This window comes from Aspergillus nomiae (genome assembly GCF_001204775.2).
Source record: "Aspergillus nomiae NRRL 13137 chromosome Unknown contig00119, whole genome shotgun sequence".
In the NCBI taxonomy this organism is placed as follows: domain Eukaryota; kingdom Fungi; phylum Ascomycota; class Eurotiomycetes; order Eurotiales; family Aspergillaceae; genus Aspergillus; species Aspergillus nomiae.
In genome coordinates this window covers 1-18188 of record NW_015378174.1, presented here as the reverse complement: position 1 = coordinate 18188, position 18188 = coordinate 1, and the positions used below count along the sequence as shown (strand labels likewise).

The following is an 18188-nucleotide window of genomic DNA, read 5'->3' as shown; positions in this document are numbered from 1 at the left end:
CTAGTGATATCGAATTGAGGTAGTGACGATCTTTTATTGATTGCTATGCCAATACTACTATCCTCTCATGGCAAAACGAGCCCGCCTAGCAATCACCCAACGGAATTTTGCTACTTCATTAAATCCCCATCTCAACCCCCAAGAGCTGGACAAGATAGGGGGATGCAGGGGCGAGATGCGACTATCGCGTGGATTGTCATTTCATTCATTCCTAGCCCTGCGTGCTGCATACATAGCCGCATAAATCCTGGAGGCAGGAAGGAGTTAATAGGAAAAACCCACCGGCAGGAGCTTCATAATAGCGCAAATAGCCATGCAGCGAAAGACATAAACATAGTAAACTATTGAAACTAACGTTAAATTGAAGTGAATAAATACAACCACCAGCAGGGTCCAACGGATTTAGATTATTACATTTTATTAATAAAACCCCCCCAGCCAAGCATTGCTGTTGTTCCCGCCGATAAATAACAATCGATAGTGTCCGAGGGACGCGCGATAGCGATTCCGATAATCAATCTTTCTCCAGAACCTCTTCCTCTTTCTCTCCGTCTCGTGTAACGAACTTCTTGGCCACGACTGGACTTCTCTGTCCGATGAATTAAAGAGGTATGCTCTTCCTAACATTTGCTATCCGGTTGGCTCGCTATTCCTCCCAATCAATCTAAATCAATTACTCCTCGTCGTCGTCGTTCCCTGCCGGTGTCTATCCAGTCGAATTCTCCCTATCTCCTCCGTTCAGACCTTTTCCTTTCCCACTGACTTCTTCGGCTCTGACGTCCCAACGCTAAGAGTAGGAAAGGAATCTTTACTGCAGTATACTTTACATACGGACAGTCGATTTTGGTATAGGGAAAATAGGGAACATTCCACATCTTTCCTCCCTTTTTCTACGTGGCTGGTCCTTCCGAACGGCACCGGTTTCCTTCTTGTATACGACAACAGTCACGTACTGCTCCCAATTCGGTCCATCCAGGCCGGATTTTTAGCGGGTTCTTCTCGACACCATCCACAGTGGCTTCACTCTTGTTCCGGGCGTCGCCCATCGACCCAGCCCTGCGTCCTACCTCGCCGTCGGCCTCACAGTCTCACGATCTCAAGTACAACAACACTACTTCTTCAATCGACAGCCCGTCCACCTCTCGTCAGTCGACAACGGACGCGGTAGCGAGTGCATCGACAGCATCGTCGCAGTACTTTGGAGCGCTTCCTGAGTTTGGTTCTCTGGACAAAAGCCCTGGTAGTAGCGATAGCAACGGTAGCAGCTTTCCCGGTTCCCTAGGCCAATCGTTGTCAGGACTGTCTGCTCTGGCCTCGGTCGCATCGGCCCCAACTTCCAATCTGCGGTATGTACTTGGACTGGAGTCATAGCTGCTATCGCGCTATGTCCTTGTCGAAGGCGGTTCTGGGTAGCTTTGAAATATCTGCTGTTTTACGCTTCCTATCTTACGAACACTATGGTCCAGTGTCAAAGAATCCTGGGTGACTGACAAAGATTTTCTACGCGAACAGGAATTCTGGGAGTAATGCGCAGCCCATGACCAATATGACTTACGCGACCTCATCACCTGCAGCAACTACTGGTGGACAAGGCAATAGCCCTGTAAGTAGAGTGAACGTGTTGAGGAATTGTTCTTATCGTATCTGTGTTGGCGCTTATCAAGATGCGACCCCATTTTTTGGAATTTTTTTTTATTTTATTTTTTTCCTGGGGGAAGTTGGAAAGGCCTTCCCAATCTGTTATCAGCAGCCGATGGGGTCTTGGCACCGCACCACCCGCTGCGTGTCAAGTCTTATCGCGCCAGCCCGTCAAATCTCTCCCGATCTTATCAACCGTCGCTCCTTTCCCTCTATTCCACTATCAGCGCCATACCTCATCCACCCCATTGGCTTCCACCCTCCATTCTCGATCCCCTCGTCTTTTCCTACAATGGCGACGACCTTGACTGACCAGAAACGCCCTCAATTACAGCCCGTGTGCCAGAATTGTGGTACTTCCACCACGCCCTTGTGGCGCCGGGATGAACTCGGTTCGGTCCTCTGCAACGCCTGTGGCTTATTCCTGAAGCTCCACGGAAGACCCCGTCCGATAAGCTTGAAAACTGATGTGATCAAAAGTCGCAATAGGGTCAAGACCGCGGGTCAGGGCCCTAAGCGTAAGGTGAGCAGGAAACCCTCGAAAATTTTTCTATTCGTAATTATTGCTCTGCCGCAACTCGACCCCCCGAAGTGGCTCAAGACGCTGATATGTAATCGCCTCAAATAGTCCAGCAGTGCCGTTGATGCAAATGGACTCTCCACGTCCAGATCAGAGGCCGGTACTCCCCCACTTGGATCTCATGGATATCGTCGCGCGTCGCGGAAGATGTCACCTGGCCATTCGGATCGTTCCAACTCACCAGTCTCCCGAACAGAAACGCCTGGTCTTCCCCCGATGCAGCAACAGCTCCCGCCGCAGCACAACTCCAACATCGCGCCGCAGCACATGTTCGACAGTGTTACCCTGGGAGATCACGGTCTGACGAATGGGCTGTCATCTGGGCAACTTCGCCAGCAGTCCCCCACCTCGACCTCTGCAGCCGTGGACCGCCTGAACGAGTCTCCGCAGACAATCGAGGGACTCTTGGCCGCGAACACATCGTTGAAGACCCGCGTGCGAGAATTGGAGTTTGTCAATGACCTTTTTAGGGGCCGAGTAACGGAACTCGAACAGAGCGATGCTGCCGCGCGCCGGTCCGAGATGATCGCTCGCGACTCGGAATCGCGCCTTAAACGAGCCCTCGAGGAAGCGCAACGGCGCGAAGAAGACCTTAAGCGTCGGGTGTCTGAACTGGAACGTCACGTCGGGGAAGCCAGTAATGGCAACCCTGAAGGAGATGAAAGCCCTGGTGAGCCCATGGCGAAACGAATGAGGCTGTCTGATGTGGTAGATCAACCCTCCACTTCTCCTACCAAATCGCCAAAGAGCGTCTAACCACAGGGATCACAGGGATCGAACGACGGTTCGTGAATCTCATCGGGCCCCCCTCGATTCGGGCGAAAAACGAAGTGCAACCGCTTTGCTGAGTTCTCTGATCTACCTTGGTCTTTTTGATACCCTTTACGTGTCTTGTCATTTGGCTGGATGTATATCGGACTAAAACTAATAACTCTCCCTTCCAATACTTCAATTCTTTTCTTCATTCGTTTCCCTATTTCACATCTTTATTGCTCTTGGATTACCGAGCACTTTGAATTCCGGTACGGGACGGAGGAGATCACTTTTGGACAGCAAACCGCGGAATCGCGACAACGTTTATATGAAGAAAAGGGGATTGCAAAACCAAAGCGGGGGGCAGCCATGTTCAGTTATTTTGTGTTCATTATTCCCAATTGTTTTGTTTCTTTTACCGCCTAGCTTTGGCCTCCTCGGATCGTCGAAGCCCAGGATGACGATAGGATTGCAAGCCGGACTGCAGTGGTTACGTGGTAATTGATTGAATTTTTATCTTTCGGAGAGAGCGTCAGGATCTGGCAACCCAGCAGGGAAATGACTCGTGCTGAAAATTTTTGATATCTTGTGGTTCTAAGATGCGTTCCATTCTATTCTACCGTGTTATTTTTAGCTAGTCTTTTTTCTTGATGTGACTCTATAATGTGTACGGTATGATGTGTGAATGCCCAAATCGGCCATTTATCGTTGTCTGTCTTATCTTATCTTTACCTGTTTATCTATTATCTTCTCCCAATGGTTTCGCGCCGGTTTCGGTTATCTTACCTCGGCTATTACGGATGACGCTCGGATATGGCTCACTTACTACTACGTACGAAAGTGGATAGTGCAAGTTGAACAAGTATGATTTTTGGATGTGTTGACTATATACAAGGCATCGCCCACTGATTCGTGAAGGAGCGTGGAATTATCAAGGGAAATGCAGAATGAATACCTCAAGGACGAAAGATAGGCCTCCCAAAAAATTATCATCCGTCTATACATCTCCCAGTAGTGACATATGAGATGAGTTATTAACGTCGTCGCAGATACCGCTAAAACTTGGGTATATAGCTAATAAGAAACATGTAAGAAATGGCTTTTCGGCCAGGCAATTTTGAAAGATAGAGAGGCGCCCGCTCTTTAGCGGGCGGCACATATATATCCCTTCCCGTCTTAAGCAAGACGGTCGTGTTCAATCTTCTTGCGGATCGCGCCGTGGACCCGCCTCTCGCGCAAAATACTCCACAAGCATACTATGACGCCAGCTACTCCCGAGAAGAATGTGGTATAGTATGCCGTCCGGTAACAGCCCAAGCCGTCGGGGCAGTCCCGGTCTCCATCTGGACCGACAACAGAGTGTCGGTCGTAAATGCTGCCGTACAGCAAGTTGAAGACGTTCCCACTCAGAACGGGGGCAAGGGTCATCACGCCCCAGTTTTGGGAGAGGCCTCCGATGCCGAAAGTGTGAGCTACCAGAGAGGGGAAAACACCAAAAAGGAAGCCGTAGGCGACCCCCGTGAATCCCGAGACGACCATCAACTGGTGTGGGTTGGATATCGCGGCTCCTGCTAGTTGAGTTACGGTGAATACAACCGCGGAGATGAATAGGCACCAGAATCGTGACATGTCGAGCTTCTTGACTAGTAGATCTGATCCAATTCCTAAAGCGATAACTGTCGTTAGAAAATGTATGGACTAGCAATGTCGTGGTGGCACGTACCACTGAACAGTCTGCCGATGAAGTTGCCAAATGATAGGATGGACACATGCATGACCTGTCTCTGTTGGATGAATCTGGAGGTAGCACTATCGTCGTAGTATTTCCACAATGCTTTGGCCTGCGGGGGTTAGTATATAGATGAACGTGCTGGTAACATGGGTGTCTTACGCTGTTGCCAATGTTGCTATGATCATTGTTAGTATCTAAGTATCTAAATGAAGTCAAGTGAGGTAGAGTTAAAACATACTTGATTGTCATCAAACCGATTCCAGAAAGGAGAGCCATCGTCAAGAAAAGCTGCCAGAACTCTACTTTGGGCAGCATTGCCAAGCCTCTAATGTCTGGGTGAGGTGAGCCGACGCCATCTACGAGAGCATCATCTTCCTCCTGGTCAACCTCCCGAGAGTGCCTTGGGGTGCTTTTGGATACCAACGATGACGTTTCATCCAAGTCGGGATTGTGGCTAGAATGGTGGGAGTGGTTCGACGCGCCAGATTGCGACCGTACATGCATTGGGGAGTGGGATTCAAAAGCTGTAGAACTCTGCATACCTGCTTCATCAGACTCTTCTGGAACATAACGCAAATCAGAGGACTTCGTCCTATGTAGTTGGGTGGACTCTGCTCCTGGCGATCGATCCCGTGATAAGGCCATGTACGCTTTAGCTGGGGGCATGAGCCGAAGGAGGGGAATGGAGACGAGGTTGAAGACGAAAGTCCCCACTGCCAGCAGCAGAAGAAACCGGCCAGTGTCATCCTTGAAAATGAACGATGAGACGTTAGACCAGAAAAAGGCGCTCAGTCCGAAGGCTGCCAGGGGGAATGCGGTCGCTGTTCCCCGATGATCGGGAAAGTTCGTTGCAGCTAAAGTTGACGGGTCTTAGTTCCGAACGAATGTTCGTGAGGCAGAGATCAACACACCTGTCTTAATCGAAGCCGAGAAGGCGGAGCAACTTCCGAGGCCAGTAAGGAATGAGAAAAAGGACAACACGCCAACACTGAGCGAACCCTTTCCGTGCTCATAGGCTATAGTTATCGATCATAATCAGTACAAACATCCATAAGCGCCAGTGACAATCGGACAAACAAACCTATATATATAGGATAATAGCCTATACCAAGGGCCACAGCACCAATAAAAGTCGTGAGTCGTGGACCTCGAGTATCGGTTAACAACCCCAATGGAACTCCTGAAGCATACATCCCCAGATTTCCAGCCGTGCCCTGTGAGACATTAGTACGACATACATCGGCTTTTCCGAGGAAAACGAGACAAGCTTACAATGAAGTTGCTCTCAGTTGACGAGATCTTCATTTTTTCCGCAAATTGTGGCGCCCATGCCGAGTAGGCATACTGCGGTCCATCAGTACTTGTTTTTTGGTTGATGGTCCAGGCCATGAGTGTAGTTCAAGAGGGAGTTGGGCGCAGGGACAAGCATCACGGCAATCATACATTGGTCCCACAGGCCAGCGCTACTAGTGTGCCCGCAACCACGGATATAATGCGCCTGGTTTTATGTGTTGACTCGGCCATGGTGGATTGTGACGGTGCCGTTGTACCGAATCGATAAGTGAAGGGCTATAGTATTCCTCCCAGCGCATACACTGCGTAAGCAATTGAATGGAAATTGGGGCAGCGGGGAGGCGTCGAATAAATGCCGATTCCTTTCGGCGAATGGGCAAGATAAAGCTTATCAGCGTCACAGACGTCAGGATGGTATAACAGAAGGAATAGAAACGATCCAACGAACGAATGCAAGGGGTGGTACGGGATATTAAATACGAGAAGTGGGAGAGAAGTTTACAATCCAACGAGTGTAGAGAAGAATAAGATTATAGAAAAAAGAAAATTGAAAACTAAAAAAAGAGGGGGAGGTAAATTGAACAGGGAAGAAAAAAAAGCACGCGACGACAGAAGCCAAAGTGGCCGTTGGACTCGTAATCTCTCCCGAACTAAATCGTTCTTGACCCCAAAATGTATTCGGAGGTACCACCCAGTATACGTACAAGTACACAAGTACCGTCAGGTACAGTACTTGAAGTACAGCGTTATCGGCCTGGATAAAGTTAACACCCCGTCGTCGCTTATGTAACCGTTATCGGCACATGACGAAGGCGGCGGCGACTCTTCCGGTTGCTTGCATCCTCCATGGCATCATTCAATCGGTCGACGCAAACTCACTCGCCAGGACTAGTATATAACATTAAACCTTACTGCTAAGTATCATTTGGTGAAGTTCACAGTCCCTTTCCTGGGAAGGGCGCCTTAACAACATGGGTGCTCTACTTTCTCTGCCACTTTTGGCGGTGCCAAGTGCCAGTACCGTACGTGCTTCTCCATTGCTACCTGATCGGATCTCAACTGATATCAACTTAGCTCATAACGCTTGCAACTTCATGTTGCGGGGCTGCAACTTGCTCGGCAGTATGTAGTGCGTGCGGAAAGTTTCAGAATAGGTAAGTATTTTTCTGCGCTGACTGAGGATGTGATAAGTCGCTGACATCCGGGGCCCCGGATTTCTAGTATGGCTACGAGAATCGCCTACGCCTTCATTCTTCTGATCAATTCAATCGTTTCGTGGATAATGCTCACACCATGGGCACTCAAGAAGCTACAACATCTGACGCTGGACTATATGGAAATCACTTGCGACGGCAAAGAATGCCATGGTTGGGTGGCGGTCCACCGTATTAACTTCGGTCTTGGTCTCTTTCACTTGGTTCTTGCGGTGTTCCTGTTGGGGGTGAGGTCATCCAAAGATGGCCGTGCAGTCCTTCAGAATGGTTTCTGGGGCCCGAAGATCATCCTATGGATCGCCTTCGTGGTCATGTCATTCTTCATCCCGCAGTCATTCTTTTTCATCTATGGCCGCTACATCGCCTTTATCTGCGCTATGCTCTTCCTGTTACTGGGTCTTATCCTCCTGGTAGATTTGGCGCATTCCTGGGCTGAGATCTGTTTGCAGAAGATTGAGGACAGCGACTCTCGAATTTGGCGCGGGCTGCTCATTGGCTCAACTATTGGCATGTACATCGCATCGATCGTGATGACAGTCCTGATGTATGTTTTCTTCGCCCGCGGTAATTGCACCATGAACCAAGCCGCGATTACGGTAAGTCATGAATCACTGGCCACATTTGTCTTACTGGGGCTCGGCTGACGGATCAGGTTAACCTCGTTGTTTTCTTGATCATATCCTTCGTGTCCATTCAGCCTATAGTGCAAGAATCCAATCCGCGAGCGGGTCTGGCTCAAGCAGCCATGGTGACTGTCTATTGCACGTATTTGACTATGTCGGCTGTTTCAATGGAACCAGATGACCGCCAGTGCAATCCTCTAGTGCGCGCTCGCGGGACGAGAACGGCCAGTATTGTTGTGGGCGCCATTCTTACGATGGCTACCATCGCATACACGACAACACGTGCAGCCACTCAGGGGCTTGCGTTAGGATCGAAGGGCGGCCACAACTATTCGCCGCTGGGGACGGATGACAACGAACATGGTCTTGTGACACAACAGCCGACCAGTCGTCGCGAGATGCGTGCCGAAGCTCTTCGTGCCGCCGTGGCTAGTGGCAGTTTACCCGCCAGTGCGCTCGACGACGACAGCGATGATGAATCTGATGACTATAACACCAAAGACGATGAACGAGGGTCGACGCAGTATAATTACTCCTTGTTTCACGTGATCTTCTTCTTGGCTACGACATGGGTGGCCACGCTTCTCACCCAGAGCTTGGAAACCGATGCCGAGAGTACAGATGACTTTGCTGCCGTGGGGCGGACGTACTGGGCCAGCTGGGTGAAGATTATCAGCGCTTGGGTTTGCTATGCGATTTACCTGTGGACGCTGATTGCCCCGGTGGTTATGCCTGATCGATTCGGCGTGTATTGAAATTGTTAGACACCGTCACCTTAAGTTGTGTTGACTATACAGTGGAGTTGGGCGTTCAATAGCAATGAGAGTTATTCCGATGTCCACGGTGCATGTCGCTTCCTGGACTGTTATATAGTTTGCTGCATGATATTGTAGTTATGACGAATGAGACTGTGTCTATTATATATGGAAGCCACGAGATTGAACTTAGTCTGAGACCTATGTATTCTCGATGTACAGCCCGTTTTCCCACCCCTATGAATCTCCGTAATTCGAGCAACTTGAGTATCTATGGCCATTCCTACTAAATCTACTGAATCGTAGAAGGACTGTGAATACTTGGGATATCAAAAAACAAGGAAAGAGTTAATTTCAAGCCGTACGAGCGAAGCGAGTTGTAAACAGCTGGTTTTATGAATGTATTGTAGATGGAGATCAATCTTATCTTGTCCGATGCTTACCGATCGCGGTATCGCGTAAAGTGGCCGACAACCGCGTAAGTCGCGTTCGCATCGACCATCTTCACCATGGGCTGAATATGGCGACCATCAAGGCCATCGAGGCCCGTTCGGTACGTACCTATGAATCTTTAATTGATCAGTCCCTAACTTCGTCGTGTTGCGCCTTTTCAGGTTCACCAAATCCAATCCGGTCAAGTCATCATCGATCTCTGCTCCGTTGCTAAGGAGCTGGTTGAAAACAGTCTCGATGCCGGTGCCACATCGATCGGTAAACAGGACCCTTGCACTTTATATAGATCTACATGCGCCTGTATATGGTTTCTTATAGAACCGCAAGCTGACCAAGATCAATCTATCTTTCACGACAGAGGTCCGATTCAAGAACAATGGACTGGACATGATTGAGGTGCAAGACAACGGCAGTGGAATATCTCCGGAGAACTACGAGAACGTTGGTAAGCTTTCCCCCAGTCTTCCTATTCTAGTATAGGAAGTATCTAACTCTCCGTCTCACCAGCACTCAAACACTACACATCGAAGCTTTCTTCCTATGAGGACCTATCGCGGCTACAGACGTTCGGTTTCCGCGGCGAAGCATTATCGTCCCTTTGCGCCCTGTCCGAGTTCCATGTTGTCACCGCTCAAGCCAACCAGGCTCCCAAAGCCAATCGTCTTGAATTCGAACTCCGGGAAATTGAAGAAGACACAGATTGTCGCGGGTCAGAAGGGCACAACGGTATCGGTGGAGGGACTGTTCAAGAGACTACCGGTGCGGCGCCGCGAGCTGGAAAAGAACATCAAGCGTGAATATGGAAAGGTTTTAAATCTTCTCCATGCGTACGCGTGTGTCAGCACAGGCGTACGTTTCAGCGTCAAGAACACTGTCGCAAAGACCCGGAATGTGGTGGTCTTCTCCACGAACGGTAATCAGACAACAAAAGAGAACATCGCCAACGTCTACGGTGCGAAGACGTTACTGGCTTTGATTCCGCTCGATCTAACCCTGGAGTTCGAGCCATCTGCGGCTGGGAAGCGAGCCGCTGTGGACGAAGAGCGGGAGTTGAATCAGATCTTCGTTCGGGGGCATGTCTCGAGACCCGTTTTCGGGGAAGGCAGGCAAACACCGGACCGTCAGATGTTCTTTGTCAACTCTCGTCCTTGTGGATTGCCGCAAATAGCCAAGGCGTTCAACGAGGTCTACAAATCTTTTAACGTGTCACAGTCACCGTTTGTGTTTGCGGACTTTCATATGGATACTAACGCGTACGATGTTAATGTTTCACCCGATAAGCGCACAATTTTACTGCACGATGCGGGGGTTTTGATCGAGTCTCTAAAGACATCTCTTACGCAGTTGTTTGAATCGTCGGATCAGACAGTTCCTCAATCTCAAGTCAACAATGCTAAGCAGTCAGCTACTAAAGGGAAGCTGCAAGACATTCTAGCTCGTAAATCTTCGTCCGGGGGTGCAGAGGCTGCGGAAGATGAGGGCTCAGAGCTGGATGAAAGCCAAGCTAATGGGAGAAGCAGGCTCAACTCCCAACATAGGATGAGGAGCTTCTTGAGCGATCTCGGGTCGTCACCTGGTGGTAGAGCGAGCATACCCTCGTCTCCCCTTCGTGTGGACAAAGCACCTGTGCGTGATCCGACATCGTTGCCTCCAAATACGCCTACTCGACCAAAACCTAACTCACTAGATGAAGACAACGAGCTCTTCGTTCCTGAAGAGCCATCTCCGGGTGCAGACGAGAGCATGCGACCAGAACGCGCCGCTGATGATGACTCGCAGATTGCTGATGATGACGATGCTCCACAGAGTAGTGCACCACCAGATTCACAGCAGACAACAATGCAGGGACGAGAGCCATCTGTGGAAATGCCCAATACTATACAGAATGCATTTGACCGAATGAGGCCAAGACGAGCGCCGGCTGAGTTGGCGACGATCACCATCGGAAACAAGACTGTGACGTCCATAGTTGGAAGTGGTCCCTACAGAAAACGTGATATTGACCACGTCGACACTACTAACTCCCCGGCTCGCAAAAGACGTATACATACCCCGTCTCGTCCGAGGATATTTGGGAAGCACATGAGGGGCTTTGCAGCGCCTGGAACTCAGGTAGATCACAGCGCGAGCAGCGAGGCCGAGGAAGAGGATGACTATGAAGAGGAAGAGGAAGCTGATGACATGGCCGATGAAGAGGAGGAAATCGAAGATGAAGAGCCTGAGGATGATTCTCGATCTCATGTCCGTTCAGATCAAGATAGTGTTCATTCACAAGATGAAGCTCTACCCGAGACTGAGGTCAAGGATGAACCGGCAATGTCTCAGCAAGATGCTCCACCAGTGGAAAAGACCTTAAGCGATGAAGAGAAGAAGAAACACGAAGAAGCCGAAGTTCAGCGGCTGATTCGACAGGCGGAAGAAAAGGCTGCCTTGCCACAGGAAAGCAATATCAACCGTGCGAACAAACTGAATAAGGGCGCGATTCATCGTGATTCCACAGTCAACCTAGTGAGCACTATTGATGGGTCACTGTCTAGGATTCAGCTTCAGATCGACAAGCTTCAAGAAAGCCTTCGCTTACATGACTCGGATGCTGCACATTCTCGGGACGATGAGGCAGAAAATTCGCAGGAGACTGCTGAGGAGCGGTTGTCACTGACTGTTACTAAGGATGACTTCGGCAAGATGCGGATTGCTGGGCAGTTCAACCTGGGATTCATTCTAGCCACCCGATCCTCAACAGGTATCTCTGACTCGACATCATCCAGTTCGAAGGATGAGCTTTTTATCATTGACCAGCACGCTTCCGACGAGAAGTTCAACTTTGAGCGACTCCAGGCGGAAACCGTGGTGCAGAATCAACGACTTGTGCAACCGAAGCAGCTGGATCTGACGGCGGTCGAAGAGGAAATCGTGATAGAGAACCAATCTGCGCTGGAGAAGAATGGCTTTGTCGTCGAAGTCGATGACAGCGGCAATGAACCGATTGGCCGCAGGTGCAAACTGGTCTCGCTACCACTGAGCAAGGAAGTCGTCTTCGGCGTGCGAGATCTGGAGGAGCTCATCGTCCTGCTTTCTGAGATGCCGGCGAGCAGCGCCGCGGGGCCCATGTATGTTCCGCGACCGAGTAAGGTGCGAAAAATGTTCGCTATGCGGGCGTGTCGGTCCAGCATTATGATCGGAAAGAACTTGTCCCAGAAGCAAATGACGCGAGTAGTAAGAAACATGGGCAGGATTGACAAACCATGGAACTGCCCTCACGGTCGACCGACCATGCGACACCTGATGAGCCTGGGACAATGGAACGAGTACGATGAGTTCGACGGCGATGAAGAGAGTGAGTTGGAGGATCGCCGGTCATGGACGGATACCCTGGCTATCTGGAAGGATTACTTCGGAGAGACGACCGGCGAGGGAGAGGAGAGTGAGGGCGGAGATGAAGATGAAGCAGATTAACATCATTATCCTTTTTGGTTACGGGTCTTATTTGTTTATACAGCGAGGTATAGAACCATGAAATTGACTTGGATACTCAAGAATGCTACTTATACCCAATGGCATATCATCATATCATCAACCCTAACCCATCGCGCAGAAGAAGCCATCGAACAATTACCACCACTGAAACCAGCCCTTCCCCTTCTTCCCATCCTTATCCCCATTGCCAGCCTGCTCCCCAAACCCATTAACCCTTCCATTCCCCTCCAACGCCCCATCCTCCCCATACCCATTCCCATTCCCATTCCCATGATGATTCCTCGCTTCCTCTTCCTCCGCCAGTCTCACCGTCTCCTCGACAATCAACAAATCCCGCTCAATCAGCTCCGCCCAGTTCTGGACATCCCCGATCTCCTTCAACCCGTCCCTCGCCTGATCCGCAACCTTGGCAAGCTGATCATTCTGCTTGGCGAGCTGCTCCGTCGCCCGCCGCACGTCGGCCTCCTGCTTGTCCAGCACGGTGGAGTTCTCGTGGAGGGTGCGGGCTCGGTCGCGGAGTGCGGTTTCGTAGTTTGCGCCGACGGAGCGAAGGGAGGCTTCGAAGGCTGTTTTGGCCTCGGAGGTGCGTTGTTCGGTTGATTCTGGGGTGGTTGATTGGGTTGGTTCTGTAGTGTTTGATGTGGCGGTGGTAGTTGTTGTGATTGTAGTTGGTGGCGGAGAAGTAGACATTTTGGAGTTTAGATTGAGGAGTGTGATTTATGTGGTCCGAGTATTGGGGGTATGTTATAATGCGTAAGTTGGTGTATAGAATCTAGATAGTATGGAGTGGGTAAACTGGGGTTTTAGATGCGTTTTATGTATCAATGGAGTTGGTTGGCGACCCCACTTGGAGAGTGCGCTAAGAGGCTGTCGTGCAGATGAGCTGCATGAATCTATTGGGTACTGGCATTGTGGTCATACTAGGGCTCAGGAGGTGTATATATACAAGAAATCACGATAATGTTCGTATATCAGACGCCGAAGCTTCTGAATCTCCCACACCTGCGTCGAGAATCACCCCCAGAGCTCGTTTCTGTCTGCTCCCTGGCAATACGCCCGGGCGTAGGTCTCCACCGTCTGTCGATATTGTTGCTGCATCGCGGTTGTACAACGTCGTGGCTCGCATGATGCCTCCGCGTCGGCGGGCGATGTTGATATACCCTGAAAACGAACGGGCTGGAGGGTGAAGTTTGTGAGGTTCCTGTTGTCGTGGACATTACCTGGCTTGGGCATATTTTCAAGGATATCCCGTTCTCAAATAGGAGACAGAATAGGTCAATATCGTACGTCGCCAGACTGAGTCGGAGCCTGCCGTTATGGGCTTGGGATCATGTTAGGGTTAGCGCGACTTCGAGCATTATTTTGACGAGTTCCTCCCGTTGATGTGATTTGGATAGGGATGTCACATACAATCTCACGTTGGCAGCAGGATTGCGAGATACTCATGATGCTGTGACAGGCTTCCTAGAGATTCACCTAGTATGTAGTAGGTAGAAAAGGTATCGGACTTTGATAGATGTATACAAAGTGTGATTCTGTGAGTTAGGGCTGCCTTACATTGGTATTCATACATGGATGAACTATTGCGATAGGAGCTACTCCATGCCCAGCGTAGAGCATCTATTCTTAGAAAGTAGAAGGTCACTACCTCGAGTGCCTGTCATGGTATACTATACTGACTTCCAGCAAGGCTGTATAGCACTACAGATTCCTCTCTTGACCATCACGAGATCGCGGGTGATTGAATATCTCCGATTGCCGATGCGGCTTTCTTCCATGTACCTAAATGCACAGCCCCATTACCTTCGCCAGGCTGACTATTAATAGGGTCTATTGGGCAACAGAGTCGCGAAGCTACACATTCTACAACACAGCTGTGTGATTTCAAGACACACCCTCGTACAACCAAGGCAATGTCCCAATACACATATTCTCGACTCCCGCCGAGGTCGGACACAATTCGCATGCTTCGCCTCCTGCCAAGCGAAGACAACACGACTCAAATCCAATGCCAGCTGGTCAACTACACCCTACCAAGCACAGGTACGGGATATCACCCATATGAGGCGTTATCGTATGTATGGGGTAGTGAGAGCACCCCTCAGTCCATTCGTATTGATGGCCAGATTCTATCCGTGACAAAGAACCTCTATACTGCATTACTGCATCTTCGAGAGCACCAGCTTGAGCGCCTGCTCTGGATAGATGCGATCTGTATCAACCAGGAAGACGAGGAGGAAAAGTCCCAGCAAATTCAGTTCATACCGACGATATATGATCAGGCGAGCCATGTCATTGTTTGGCTCGGAGAAACAGCTGATCAGAGTGATAAAGCCCTTGAAGTAATTCGTCTTGCTGGCGATGACGATACTCGCAGTCGCTGGCGTAGAATCATGGGGAAGGAAATACGTCGACAAACCACTCGGCCAAAAGGATATATCCCCGATCAGGATGACGAGATCTATTCAGCCGTTGAGAGGCTACTAGAACGACCTTGGTTTCGGCGCATTTGGGTATGGGCTGCTGTTCTACACCAATCCTTATCAAACCTGCTGAATAATTAGTATAGGTGCTCCAGGAGGTTCACGCTGCGCGATCTATTCTGGTTATGTGTGGCCACGATAAGATCAATGGCTATTCCTTTTGGTTGGGCTTGAGCCTTTTTAGATTATATATGGACAAACCCAATTTACAGAGCCTGGTTGGTTCGATTACACATCTTCTAAGGGGCTCGATCTTCCGATCTGAATATACTACACGTCCGCGTGGAACACTCACTCTAGGCGAATTGATTGACATGTATCATACCCGAGCGGCGACCAAGAAGCACGATAAAGTGTACGCATTGCTTGGCATGAGTTCCGACACCCCTCTGGTACCTGATTATAAGCTTCCATGGGACAGCGTGTTCCAGCAGGTCATCACTTATACTTTCTCAGGAAAAGGATCTGTGCAAATCTGGCCCCACTGTGATTTGGCTCTGATTCGAACCAGGGGCTATATACTGGGTGAAGTATACAGGGTGGAAAGTGATACAAATCGATATGACAGACAACGGGTGTTCATCGAGAATTTTGCGCTACGGGCGAATTCCTGGGAGTATCGCCCATTGCTTCTGGGCGCAGCAATCGATGTATGGACACTCCATGTTTCAGCAAAGCCTGTTCAGGATGGTGACATTATGTGTCTTTTGGAGGGAGCTTCAAAGCCGAGTATCATCAGGTTTTACAATGGCTATCTCGTTTTTATCATAGTCCACGCTACTCCTCTGCATGAGTGGGAATGTGAGATTAAGAATTGGCATGAGGCGTTCGAGGCTCTGCGTTCAAAGAACAGCCCCATCCGCGATATGTCTCTCATCTGGGAGTGGGCATATTCAGGGAACCTGGATGGATGACTCGGAAATTCTAATGGAATCGAATGATGCAACACCGTCTGGACAGCTAGGGGACGGACTCTGGAGAAAGCAAAAGGTTGGGTGATTTGTCGCTTGTTGCGGAACATATCTTCGTCAATCAAGTGAGACATGGGGGAGTAAGTATCTTACCTTGTCAAAGGATTCCAAGCTCCCAGTACTACGACAGTGGCAGCAGCAATGTGTCCGATATGAGACCATATCAATCTCAGAGCTTGTGGTCAAGTCAGTCGCAGTCAACAAGGAGAGTGGCTATCGTATAGTACGAATTCTACTCGATCTGACCAAGCAGGGAATGGCAGCCAAGGGACAAGATCATGACTTTACTACAGATTGATGAGATGCAGCAAAGGGGAGAGACTCTGCCAATCCTAGAAAATATACAAGTCTAAGCACCAGCACCGCCAAGACCCCAAAGAACAAGCACAAAAACCAACGTATTTACATTTCCTCGATAAATTCCTTCATAACACCCCCTCTATCACCTCCCATAGACCACATACTCAATTCTGACATTTTGGGTCGCCTCACTACCACTTCCCAACCCCGAATCAGAATTCCGCCAAAGCCCTAACAACCCTCCCAATGACCCAACACACATTAAAGGATCGGCTATGTCGCCGTCCGAACAACGCTGCTCTGTGCGTCCAGCCACTATAACCCAGCTCCTCCCTTTTATTATAGCTTCCCCCACTAACGCTGCCTCCAAGTCTGGCTATTACAAACCTGGCTGCGAATACCCTCGGGCGCTGGGTCGACCAGAATGCTGCGCACTGGCTGAATCACATTATGCTCGCTGTCAATTTCATCGTACTCGCCACCACTGTGGTGAGAGAAGCGCGGCGGTCGACTGGTGATCCGGGTGTTATACGCACTGGCGGTGATCAGACTGGTTTAGGTGAGAAGGAGCGCCTTGTTGATGCTGGGAAGGAGTAGGAGTTTATCTTATATGAGTTGATTGTGTCTCTCTGGAGTTAGAAGTGTGAAATACTGGAGCTGGGCTTCTGTATGGGAGCTCAGTGCTTTGCTTTATTTCTGTATGAATATCGTGTACTGAGTTTCTTCTTTCATGTTTTATTATATGGAAGAAGTTATTGATGGACTGTGATTATGTTTTCTGGAATATATGATATAGTATACTCCGTACCGAGTGAAAAAAAGATTAGTCGTGAATGGGCGTTGAGTATTCCAGATTTCTATAATCTACTTATGTATCACACATGCATGTTGCAAGTTCATCATTAGATGTTGTCCGACAACATATGCTCCATGTACAGGCTAACATCCCGAGTACATTCCAACTCTCATAAGCAACTATTACACTCGTTCAAATTCGCTGAATGCTTCAGATCATCCCAAAACGCCATGCATGCCAAACCGAAATATCAACATTTTCCCGCACGAATATATGTATTAAGGTACCGGGGGCAAGATCAAACAAGGAATAAAGAAACTCAGATACAACTTTACATATTTGCCAGTTCTTGGTCAATCTGGCGATCGAGGAATGCTCGCTTGTCTCCGGTCAATGTCGCTTGAAGGCGCTGCTCGACCAATACACGAACTATGGTCGTTTCAGTTAGCATGTATCTCATAACACGGCTGCGTTCAGGTGCTCACCTTGCTTCTTCGTTACCGTGTCCAGGTCTACTTCGGCCAGACAGCTACGAATAGCATCCGTAATGGCCATCTCATCAGGCCCGCCACTTCCGCGGAAGTCAAATGCACTTTGAGGCCGGGAGGTGTAACCACCTACTGGGCTCCGAGAGTTTGGCCGGGGAATCCCCAGGAGATTGTCAGTGCTCTGCATGAGTCCAACGCTATGCCGACTTGACGGAGCCTGGAACTGGCTGAGATTTCCCACCGACAGGTTTCGAGACTGGTGCCCTGGCTGAAGCGGCATATCGGTATACCGACTAAAGCTGGACATGTGCGAATGCCTGTTGCCTGGGATATTGCCGCCGAACGGGGCGGGCGACTGCGGCGGCATGTAAGGGCTACTATTCCGGCCTGCTCCTGGGAATCCGGTTAAGATTGTGGATGCAGGCTTGACCGAGGAATACTGGGAATGCATATCATCCATTTCCATGCCCATATCTCCATATTGACCTCCGTAGAATTTCTCCTGGCTCATGCTATAATCTCCACGGCGGCCCGGCAGGTTATTGGCAAGAGCGTAATCGTCCCAGCGCTGGAGAGGAATACTGCGGGGGTCAAATGGTTCGTCTTCTACCGCAACAACCCGCTTGGATCCC

General features: G+C 49.7%; 8 protein-coding genes across 8 annotated transcripts; 5 read left to right on the top strand and 3 right to left on the bottom strand.

Annotated features, from left to right (window-relative positions):
- Nucleotides 1-978: 978 nt before the first annotated feature.
- On the top strand, nucleotides 979-2974 carry ANOM_004707 (putative GATA transcription factor (AreB); the record flags this gene model as incomplete). Its single annotated transcript, XM_015549964.1, has 4 exons — nucleotides 979-1346; nucleotides 1513-1603; nucleotides 1748-2161; nucleotides 2267-2974. Coding segments are annotated over 4 exons (1533 nt in total), but the record flags the coding sequence as incomplete, so codon positions are not given.
- A 1173-nt stretch (nucleotides 2975-4147) lies between these two features.
- ANOM_004706 (putative MFS transporter) lies at nucleotides 4148-6227 on the bottom strand (the record flags this gene model as incomplete). The annotated part of the gene is made up of 8 exons (XM_015549963.1): nucleotides 4148-4635; nucleotides 4695-4812; nucleotides 4863-4878; nucleotides 4942-5557; nucleotides 5615-5719; nucleotides 5812-5917; nucleotides 5976-6047; nucleotides 6147-6227. 8 exons carry the CDS (start codon nucleotides 6225-6227, stop codon nucleotides 4148-4150), a joined length of 1602 nt encoding a protein of 533 aa, XP_015407261.1.
- A 740-nt stretch (nucleotides 6228-6967) lies between these two features.
- ANOM_004705 (serine incorporator domain-containing protein) lies at nucleotides 6968-8588 on the top strand (the record flags this gene model as incomplete). Its single annotated transcript, XM_015549962.1, has 4 exons — nucleotides 6968-7018; nucleotides 7071-7150; nucleotides 7218-7806; nucleotides 7863-8588. The coding sequence occupies 4 exons, from the start codon at nucleotides 6968-6970 to the stop codon at nucleotides 8586-8588; spliced, it is 1446 nt and encodes a 481-aa protein (XP_015407260.1).
- A 126-nt stretch (nucleotides 8589-8714) lies between these two features.
- Nucleotides 8715-12497, top strand: ANOM_004704 (ATP-binding mismatch repair protein PMS1; the record flags this gene model as incomplete). Its single annotated transcript, XM_015549961.1, has 6 exons — nucleotides 8715-8722; nucleotides 8976-9141; nucleotides 9203-9299; nucleotides 9400-9486; nucleotides 9549-9633; nucleotides 9686-12497. 6 exons carry the CDS (start codon nucleotides 8715-8717, stop codon nucleotides 12495-12497), a joined length of 3255 nt encoding a protein of 1084 aa, XP_015407259.1.
- A 156-nt stretch (nucleotides 12498-12653) lies between these two features.
- Nucleotides 12654-13208, bottom strand: ANOM_004703 (uncharacterized protein; the record flags this gene model as incomplete). The annotated part of the gene is made up of 1 exon (XM_015549960.1): nucleotides 12654-13208. The coding sequence occupies one exon, from the start codon at nucleotides 13206-13208 to the stop codon at nucleotides 12654-12656; it is 555 nt and encodes a 184-aa protein (XP_015407258.1).
- A 1223-nt stretch (nucleotides 13209-14431) lies between these two features.
- Nucleotides 14432-15915, top strand: ANOM_004702 (HET domain-containing protein; the record flags this gene model as incomplete). Its single annotated transcript, XM_015549959.1, has 2 exons — nucleotides 14432-15031; nucleotides 15088-15915. 2 exons carry the CDS (start codon nucleotides 14432-14434, stop codon nucleotides 15913-15915), a joined length of 1428 nt encoding a protein of 475 aa, XP_015407257.1.
- A 603-nt stretch (nucleotides 15916-16518) lies between these two features.
- ANOM_004701 (uncharacterized protein) lies at nucleotides 16519-16869 on the top strand (the record flags this gene model as incomplete). Its single annotated transcript, XM_015549958.1, has 2 exons — nucleotides 16519-16574; nucleotides 16644-16869. 2 exons carry the CDS (start codon nucleotides 16519-16521, stop codon nucleotides 16867-16869), a joined length of 282 nt encoding a protein of 93 aa, XP_015407256.1.
- Nucleotides 16870-17399: 530 nt separating this feature from the next.
- Nucleotides 17400-18067, bottom strand: ANOM_004700 (DEK C-terminal domain-containing protein; the record flags this gene model as incomplete). Its single annotated transcript, XM_015549957.1, has 2 exons — nucleotides 17400-17497; nucleotides 17554-18067. 2 exons carry the CDS (start codon nucleotides 18065-18067, stop codon nucleotides 17400-17402), a joined length of 612 nt encoding a protein of 203 aa, XP_015407255.1.
- Between the last annotated feature and the right edge of the window lie 121 nt (nucleotides 18068-18188).